Consider the following 10,343-nt stretch of genomic DNA (forward strand, 5'->3'; position numbering starts at 1 on the left):
GAGAGAGAGAGAGAGAGAGAGAGAGAGAGAGAGAGAGAGAGAGAGAGAGAGCGCTCATAGGAAAGGAAGGAAGGAAGGAAAGGCAACGTGAAAGACTTCTTGATTCTGAAGTCTTGGGACTCTAAGACTCCAGTGTCTATGTAGGAAATAGCCTTTCTTCTCCTTTGCTGCTGATCTTGGACTGGGTTTGATTTTTTTCTTTCTTTTTAATCATTTTTTATTGTATGTGTATGGTTGTTTTGTCTACATGTATGTCTGTGTACCGGGTGCATGCCTGGTGCCTGTAGATGCAGAAGATGGCGTTGGATCCACTGGGACTGGAATTACAGACCGATGTGAGCCACCACATGGGTGTGGGAATCAAGCCCAGGTCCTCTGGAAGAGTAGCCAGAGCTCATATTTGCTGAGCCCTCTTACCAGCCCCACTTCTGGTGTTTGAATGGCCTCATGACAGCAAACAGAAGATAGCTTCAGCACTTTTCTCTTGCCCCTCCCACTGGTAAGAGCGATAAGCTTCTCTGCAGCAGTAAGGTTGGCAAAGCCAGAAAAGTGTCTGCTCGTAGAGGAAAAGCCTTGGGCTCTGTGTTCTCAACGTGGGTTAACGTATGCAAGTGTGCCAACAGTGGTTAAGAGCCAACCAGGCACAGTGGACTGTGTCAAGTACTCTATCTGTTTGTATCTCGTTTGGCAACCCTGGCAGTCTGGTGTGGCCAGCCATCCAGTTAACCTGGAGCATGATTTTATTGCCGGAAGTCCTGCCTCCTCATGACTGGAAATACCTCCACCTTGTGAAGACCAGGGTAGTTGGTATCCACCACAGCCTTCCACCTACAGATGAGGGGACTGAATGCTGGGATGTCCCAGGTTGGGTCTGCCCCCACTTGATGGGGTCTTGGGCCAAGTTCTTATTAGCAGCTGAGCAGAGAGGAGACGACTGTGTGCATCTAAGGCTCTTGCTTCCATGGTGTCTCAAGAGATTCTCAGACAAGAAAACTGTTTCTTTTCCAGTGTAGAAAGTATATCTCTTGTCCATGCTCATTATGGCTTGAGGGTTCTACTCATTGCACATTCTAGGCCTGAATGCAGCTTGAACAACCTGTACAAATTGAGCTCCTAAATTTATATGCACACTGAGAACAGAGAAAGTTAAGGAAGGAGAGGGAGAGGAAGGGAGGAAGAGAATATGCTATTATTCCCCTTTCTTCCCAACCAGCCTGTCTCTGTTGCTGACCACTGACGAAGAGTAGCATTCACACAGGCTTGGGAGTCAACGGTTCGTTTCCCAGCTTCCCTGATTACAGGCTGCATTATGCTTCGTGTCTTTGAACTTTGGTTTTCTAAAATGAATACGGGATAATGACGTACCTCTCCCTCAGGGAGATGTGAGGATTAGCTAAGATGATTATTGAGTTCTTCAAATTGTACTACAGAGCTACAGTGAATCAAAACAGCAAAGTACTGGTAAACAACAACAACATAAAACAAAAGCACACAGAGAGCAATGGAATAGAGGAAGCGAAGGTGTCTAGACATGAATTCATGTACATGGAGTCAATCGGTGTAACCAGGGGAGCAAGAATATAGGATGGGGAAGGACAGTTACTTTATTAATAGTATTATTAATAGTATTGGCAAGCAATGGATATTCATTGAGAAAGAACGAAACCAGACACCCTTATGCTGTGCACAAGATCTCAAAAGAGATTAAAGACTCCAGAGTAAAACCTCCAAGCCAGGGCCTGGAGGGATGGCTCAGGGGTCAACAACTCGAACTGAGCCTTGGCTCCCTGCTCCCATGTGATGGAAGAGGAGATCTGGCTCCCACAAATTATCCTTTGAGCTCCACACTTTCACCACAACACAACCCTTCACCCACAAAATAAATGTAAACAAACAAACAAACCTTTTTAAATTCCCAAGCCACAAAACTCCCCTCCAACATAGAGGGAAATCTCCTAGACAGTATCCCACTGGTGACTTTGGGGAACTGACACCAAAAGCACAGATATCTAAAGCAAGTGGGTGGGGCAGCACCGAATGAAAACTCCTCTGCAAACAGCCAGACGAAAGCACCTCCCAGTGCTGGAGCTACGAATGCATGGCCACCATGCCTGGTTCAAGTGCTGGGCAAGGAACCAGAGCTTCCTGTGTGCTGGGCAAGTGCTGTGAGCCATCCCTCCACCCAGAGCATAGTTCCCAGTCACAGCGCGAGCATGGAGAGCTTCAGGTTAGCTGTGTCAGTGAGAGGAGAGGAGTAGTGGAGAGAGACCTGAGGGTCAACGCTGAGCCCATGAAAGTCACCCGTATTCCACAGAGAAACTCCCACCAGCAGGTTGGCCCTTGAAGGAACTTACGAGTCCTTTTGGTAAGATCCACGCCGCCTCCCTGGCCACTGGCCCTGACCCCTGGGCCAGCCAGCTCCTGCTGTGGTTTGTCCGGCTGCAAAGCCCACTGGACTTTTTGTAGGCCTGGAAGATGTCCCTTTGAGTCACTTTTCCTTTGTGTGTAACTGGGGACTGGAAATCCAATATGTATTGAAGGAAAATCTGTGGAAACAGCACCGAGAGTTACAGTTCCAGCGACAGCTTCCAAAGCAGTATGGAAACACGGGCTGCCTGGTAGAACCAAAGTCCTGACACTGGGGAAGACAGAATTCTACCTGTGAACCAACTCAGCAGGTGCTGGGAATTGTGTTCTGTTAAAATGTGCGGGGGGGGGGGGTGCCAGGGGTGGGGCATCTCTCATTTTTGCCTCTCCACAGCATTGACAACCAACAAGCCCAGGAAAATAAATCCAAATTCAAAACCTGAAGCATGCTTTCTCCTGGATGCTTCTGTTTTCCCATCACTGTAAAATCAAAGCACCATGACTCCAAAGTTCTGATCACAGGCTGTTCTTGTAGAAGACCTGGAGTTTGGTCCCCAACACCCGTACCAACAGCTCACGATAACCTGCCTTTAACTTCAGCTCCAGGGGCCCCAAGCCGGCAATTCTGCACCTAGAGAAACAGCCCCACAGTTGCCTGTGCTGGTTCTAACTGAGCTGCTCTTTTCAGAATCTGTTAAATGTTGGTCTCTCTCATTGATCATAGCTGGCAGCATTTGTGAATTCAATGGCTTTCTGTTGGGGGGGACTCTGCCCTGGTCCACTCAGACAAAATGCCCAGTCATGTGGTCCCTCGAGACAAGTTCAGTTCAGTAGTTTGTCACTGTGGTGTGACAGTGTCAGCTACCAAGTTCACACCTCAAAAACTGCACAACAAACTGTGGGGGAGGGGGCAGTTAGACTTGTTCACTGGTATGGGCTCATAAGCATGCGCACACTGTGTTTGTGGAGGCCCAAGAGTGATGTCAGATGTCTTCCTTGGTTGCTCTCCCCATTATTTATTTAGGCACCCAGAGCTGGATGCCTGGGCTTGTCTATCCAGGCAACTTGCTCTGAGGAATCTCTATCTATCTCTGCATTCCAATAGCTGCAATTCCGCTCCTGGAACGCCTCACGCACCCAACATTTACACGTGTTCTGGGGAGCCAAACCCTGGTTTTCACACTTGCACGGCAAATGGCAAATACACACACACACACACACACACACACACACGGGAGGGGGGCGGTTTCTTCTAGCTCTGTAGACCAGGCTGGCCTCGAACTCACAGAGATCCACCTGCCTCTGCCTCCTGAGTGCTGGGATTAAAGGCGTGCGCCACCACCATCCAGCCCCATCATAACAGTTTAAAAGTAAGCTTATGGTTTGGTGTTAGGCCACAGTCAGAGCTACTTAGTTGCCTGTGAGCCTGGATTAGATTGGACATGTCTGCTAGGACCAGGGACACACTGCCAAGAGTCAAGGCAGGAGAGCTCTCTCAGTCTCCAACTAAGAGTGCTGACACAGTGACACTCGGGAATACTCAGACCCTTGTGGGAGTGACATCAGGCTTTCAAGTGTCATCACCTTGACCTGGCTGTCTCCTCCTGTAGACTGTAGGATCCAGCTTTCCGACCCCAGCCTTCTCCTCTTCCACCTTCATCACTATGGAGGAAAAGATGAACACAGCTTCAGAACATTAAAGATGCAGGAGGCCAGGGAGATGGCCCAGTCAGTAAAGTCCTGCCTTGCCAGCAGAGTTTGATCCCCAGAACCCACTTTAACAGACATGGTGCCAGATGTGGTGATGCACACTTGTAATCTGTCAGGAGCCATTTCAGGCTTCTCCTTTCTCATGTCTCACAGGGCCTTGAGGTGGAAATCTTGAGACAGAAAACTTAAAGTTAACTGAGACATTGTATATTGATCTCGGAGATTTAAGCTTCAGACAGCACCTCAGAGTGTCTTCTTTGTTTGCTGCTTATCACTAACAGCAGGTGCTCTAGCCACTGACCTTGCAACTACCCAGCTTTGCTGCCTAGCCACCGAGCCCCTCCTTTCCTTCCCCCCTCCCCCTTCCTCAGTTCCCCCCTGCCCGAGCTCCTCACTGAGGAGTATATAAGATGCAAAACTTACTTCAATAAACGGGATGCCTTGACAAAAAGAATACTGCTTGGCATCCGTCTCTCTCTCTCTCCCCCATATCTTTCAGATAGTGCCTCTTCAGACCCTGGAATAACTTAGGACCTGCTGGGTGGGTCAGTAATCCAGTGATGGGGAGTCAGAGACAGGCCGGTCCCTGGGACTCATTGGCCAGCCAGCCTAGCTGAATTTGCGAATTCCAGGCGAAAATGAGAAAGCTTGTCTCAAACACAAGACGGGTTCCATGCCTCAGCCTTTGGACTCCACATGTACAACAAACTCATGTGCATGTCCACCAGAACACACATATGCACACCAAACAAAATAAAATTATAAATTAAAAATAAAATGTAGATGATAACGGCTGCCATTAATGGGCAGTATTTTGAATGCTTCTCATGTATGACTTAATAGAATTGTCTCATCAGTGCTATAGTCTTAGTAGCAATAGTAATTTACTCTGCCAAGGATGCAGCCCATAGCCTTACCTATCTTTTCTTGTTTTCGAGACAGGGTTTCTCTGTGTATCCCTAGCTATCCTAGAACTTGTTCTGTAAGCCAGGCTAGCCTTGAACTCATGGAGATCCTCCTGCCTCTGCCTCTAGAGTGCTGGGATCAAAGGCGTGTGCCACCACCACCAGGCCACTTAAAATTTATTTGTTTATTTTGAGACAAAGTTTGTGTATGACCCTGGGTGACCCGGAAGTCACTAGGAAGTCACTATGCAGTCAAGGCTGGTCTGGAACTCAGGCGTCTGTCCGCCTTCCTTGCACGTGGTGGGATGAAGGGCATTCGTCACTAAGGCCTTGCCTATCCTAAACAAGTGTCCAACCCCTGAGTCCCACACCCAACCATATTAGAACCCTTATCCAGATCTGGAACTGAGGCACTAAGAATCTAAATTACTGTCAAAATGGAGAAAGAGAAATCCAAACCTAGATTGTCTGTTTTGAGAACTATACAGAATTCCTAGCCTTACAGTTTCTAAAAATATATTCTTTCCATAAAAATAATGGAAGCGTCAAACTTGGCAGTAAAAGATTTTGAACACCCGAGCTGATCAGTAACCTTGAGTTCCTGGTACAAAAGGCTCATCACTATTTTTTCCAGTTTTATTTTGTTGTTGTTGTTTTGAGACAGGGTCACACGATGTAGCTGGCCTGAAACTCACTGTGTAGACCAGGCTAGTCTCTGACTCCCAAAGACATTCCTGCCTCTACCTCTTGAGTGCTGGGGTTACAGGTATTCACCACGACACCTAGTGTGTTCGCCGCCACAATCCTGCATGTTCAAGAACTTTTGAGCAGGGCTGGAGAGATGGCTCAATGGTTAAGAGCACTGGCTGCTCTTCCAAAGGTCCTGAGTTCAATTCCCAGCAACCACATGGTCGCTCACAACCATCTGTAATGAGATCTGGCACCCTCCTCTGGCTTGTGGGCATATATGGAGGCAGAATATTGTACACATAATAAATAAATAAAAATAAATCTTTAAAAAAAAAGAACTTTTGAGCAATAGAAAATAAATAACAAAGGCCAAGAATGGTGGCAAACTCCTTTCATTCCAGGCTTCAGGAGCAGAAGCGGGCAGATCTCTCTGTGTGAGGTCAGTCTGGTCTACACAGTGAATTCCAGGCCAACTAAGGCTATCTAGTGAGCCCCTATCTCAAAAACACACAATCACAAACATGATCAATTGATTGTGCCCACAAGTGTGATAACTATTAGGCTGTTGTCTGTAGGTTTGATGGCTGGCTGGTGTGCAGCCTACCTGACCGCTCGCTGACCATTATGACTGGCCAGTGTCGAGGCATATTGGTTGCTAAGTCCTCTGAACACCACTGGTGGTAATAACTGTCTTGGGCTGGAGAGAAGGAGGGCCAGAAGAAAAAGCAAGCAGCAAGGTGTCTAGGGCTGGTGCAATGGCGAGCTGGGTGACAGACCTTCAGGATGACTGCTAACTCTCTTTACTGTAGAGACAGCTCCGTCTCAGTAGCTTTGCAAACTTGCCCTCAGCTGTGCTGTCTTGACATCAAAATACACTGGAAAGCCCCATATAAGAGCACAGATGGAGAGTGAGTCCTGTTCCAAGGAAATCCCAGCCCACTCCTGGAACTTCCTGGAACTCCCCACATTTCCCCTAACGTAGCTCATGAACAGTTTACCTTTAAAATGAGCCAGCTAAAATTCCAGTGGGGCCAGTGGGGTATCTCTGGATAGAAGTATTCCCCCAGAACCTGGGGACTGAGTTCAGTTCCCCAAATCCACATAGAGGTGGAGGGGAGAGCTGACTCCACAAAGTTGTCCTCTGACCTCTACAGACTTGTGTGACAAATGAACACCGTGCATACATGATAAAGATAACAAATTAATTATATTCATATTTTAAACTGCAGCAGTGCAGCTCTCTCCCTTTTATCATTTTTCCCTAAGACAGCATCTCCTGTATGGCTTTGAGCTAGAGATGTGTGTGTGTGTGAACCAGGATTCAAACTGAATTATTTCTGATTCCTAAGCCAAGGGAGTAAGAGAGGGTACAAGAAGGGGAGGAGAGGAAGGGTCCGGCATGGGCTTCTTCCGGTCTCCCACTTTTGGGTTCCAGGCCCTCCCTGAGTGCTGGCTGAAGTCCTGCACTCACCACAGCTCAGGGGCCTATACAAGCTGACTCTCTCAGCACCTTCAGTAGATTAGAGCAAGTTATGTCTGAAGAGTACGAACACCTACAGCCACCTACTATGATAGGTTAGCAAAGACCTACAACCATCTACTATGATAGGTTAGCAAAAGACTTATGGCAACGGCCCCTGGGTGCAGCAAGGAAAGAGCTTGCAGGGTCAGCTTTTTCCTATCTCCAGGCCCTCCCTTGCTAGAGTACTGCCATTTCCCTGTCCGCTTTGGATCCCAAATCACCTCAGCCTTGAGTCTGGTTCACAGTTCAGACCAAATTTTCTTTTGTTCTGAGAGATTGGTCAGCACATTTCCATGTCCCTGCTGCCAGCCCAGAATCTGGGACCCTCAAGAACAATCTAGAACCTTCCTGGCAAACCAGATACTCTGAAGTTGAAGGGCTGAGTCCGTGGTACCCTAGCACATAGACACCCAGAGTTCCCCACCCAAGCCACCTTTGTGTCTGGTGTAGCAGGACATAGTGATATAGCCAGCCTTAAAGGTACATAGCACCAGGGGCTGGAGACATGGTGCAGTGGTTAAGAGCACGAGCTGCTCTTCCAGAGGACCCAGGTTCAATTCTCAGCACCCACATGGCAGCTCACAGCTGTCTGTAACTCTAGTTCCAGGGTACCAGACACCCTCAAGCAGGCAAAACACCAATGCACATAAATAAAACACAAAAAAATGAAAAACAGAAAGATATATAGCACCTCATGACCATCAATACCCTAGTGGCAGTCACCTGCCAGTTACACCCGCCGCCCTGCTCCATCCTCAGGGCACATTGATTCAGGCAGAGGCCTGGACATAGTTGAATGAAACAACAGGCTGACTATTAGGGAAGAAAGGCAGAGGATGCTGATTTGTCCTCGGTGCTAGGCAGCCGTAGCTCTAGACATGAACTACCTGGAGAGCGCTGGCTACACTCTGCCGTCTGGGAGTTTTCTTCGCCCACCTGTTTTTAAGCCATTTGACCTTTATGGTTAAGAATGTTAACCAGACAGCATCATGTCTGGTGAACCCAGAGTATCTCAGGAATGAAATTTCCCTCTGGTTCACCCTGGATGATTTTATCAAATGAATTGACAAAAATGACCTTAGGAAGCTGAGCTGGAAGCCAGACAAACGAAGGTGGGCATGGTTGCCCATGCCAGTTGTTCCAGCACTTGAGAGATGGAGGCAGGAGGATCAGGAGTTCAGGAGCTGCCTGAGCTGCATAGCCAGTTCCGGGACAGCCTAGGACACAGGCTACCCTGACTCACACAAAACAAACAAAATAAAGAAACCAGAGAAAGGTTTCATTTGTTGTTCATGCCTGCCATGCAAACTCCTATACTCCAGAAGAGAAGAACAAGAAAATGAAATGTCCCTGAGCAATTGACAGTAATCATGGCAGGTGCCATATCCACAACCTAGAAACAAAAACACATAATGAAAACTTAGCAATTGGTCTTTCCTCATCCTGGTGTTTCCAACGGTCACAATCTGTCTGCAACTCTCAGGCAGAGAAGAGGCAATCCTCCTGCTTCTGGGTGCTTCTTAAGTACGGCCAGTCTCACGAATGTTGTAAAGACAGACAGAAATACACAGACCGAGAAGCGAAGGAGACTTGCTTCTGTCAGACGGAAGCAAACGGAAGTGATTCACTAGGTACTGGGAGCGCAAGAGTCTCCGCTCACCTCCATTCCTTTGGAGAATTCACACCCCGAATCAGTGGACCCAAGGCACTAGAACGACTAATACAGTGCACTTTTTCAAAGGAAAGGCAGACACCAGGGCTCGCCTGGAGAGTCTGTCTAGCATTCTGGGTCAGTGTGTGTGACAACCACACTTCAACACTCAGAGTCCACACACACACACACACACACACACACACACACACACACACACACACACAAAACCACACTTTGTCTATCACAGTTTAAGCTGCAGACTTACCCGCGTGTTCCCAGCAGCAGACACCAGGCTCCAAATGGCTGGAAGGCCAGAGTTCTCGGCTTGGCTCCTGTTGGGTGGGCAGGAAGGCTTTCTGTGGCTTCCAGGCTGAGCAGTATTTGGGCCATTGGAGATTGACTTCTGGGGTTCAGTAGCGGTCAGCCGGTCAGCCGTGTGACCAGGGTGGGGGAAGGGACACTCCTGCAGGGTCAGGCAGGGGATTGGCTGACAGACAAGGGTATAGCAGGGACTGACTAGAGCCCACAACAGCGTGGGCAGGGGACTTTGCTCCAAATATCTTCTCCAATTTCACTGGTGATTTTAACCTGGTGAGCATTTCATGGCTGTGGTATATTCCAGTCTTGAGTATGAAATACTGATTTATCTCCTTGCTTGATTATACCCAAGATTTTTTTCTCTTTGAAATTCTGTATTGTGTGTGTGCGTGCGTGCGTGTGTGGTATGTGTGTGTGTGTATGTGTGTGTGTGTGTTCCTGCCATAGCAATGTGCAGCGGTCAGAGGGCAGCTTTTGGGTTCCAGGTTTGAACTGAAGGCATCAGGCTTGTCAGCAGGTGCCTTTGCCCACTGAGCCATCTTGTTAGCCTCAAATCTTTCCTGTAAAATTCTGACTTGGAGGGATGTTACAGTTGGAAAAAAAACTTGGAGATGATCCAAGTACCCTACCCCAAAGTACCCAATTTGAGTTAAGGGAAACTGAGGCCCAGAGAGATGTGGCATCATTTCCAGGAGCCTGCGCAGGCCTGGGTCGGCTGTCACACACTATGGTGACCCCAGCTGACTCAAAGTTACAGCTCCTTTGAGAGTCTCCAGCTTTCAGGTGTTAGATCTCTGAGGACCGGTAAGATGGTGGCGTGGGATCCGACGCTGCAGGTACCTAAAGGGGCAGCTGATAGACCGAGGAACGGCTGGGGAATGGTGCAGCCAGGGCTACATTCGGAACGTTTGGACATTGCGAGTTTCCTCGCTTATTTGCATATTGTTTTGCCCTCTAATGTGGGAAAGACTTTGTTTTGTTTGCTGATGTGTCTCTGATACCCAAACAAAGTGTGGCTTCTAAATGGTGGGGTCAAGCATCTGCCAAATTGAGTTTGTTTTGTTTTTTAAATGGGTTCAGAGCTCACCTCACATCTCTGTGGAGCCTTGGCAAAGCGGTTTCCAGATGGCGGTTGTCGTAGTTTCTTCCTCCTCCCTCCCTCCCTCCCTCCCTCCCT

General features: G+C 48.2%; 1 protein-coding gene across 1 annotated transcript in view; it reads right to left on the bottom strand.

The window, feature by feature from the left end:
* Positions 1 to 4,027, bottom strand: part of Slc4a5 (solute carrier family 4 member 5) — a 75,336-nt gene extending 71,309 nt beyond the window's left edge. The window contains exons 1-2 of the mRNA XM_005364663.3: positions 3,952 to 4,027; positions 2,355 to 2,546 (exon numbers count right to left, since the gene is read on the bottom strand). Of these exons, the coding sequence (XP_005364720.1) occupies positions 2,355 to 2,546; positions 3,952 to 4,027 (268 nt within the window). The remainder of the gene's footprint in view (positions 1 to 2,354; positions 2,547 to 3,951) is intronic.
* Between the last annotated feature and the right edge of the window lie 6,316 nt (positions 4,028 to 10,343).

This window comes from Microtus ochrogaster (assembly GCF_000317375.1).
Source record: "Microtus ochrogaster isolate Prairie Vole_2 chromosome 14 unlocalized genomic scaffold, MicOch1.0 chr14_random_3, whole genome shotgun sequence".
Lineage (NCBI taxonomy): Eukaryota > Metazoa > Chordata > Mammalia > Rodentia > Cricetidae > Microtus > Microtus ochrogaster.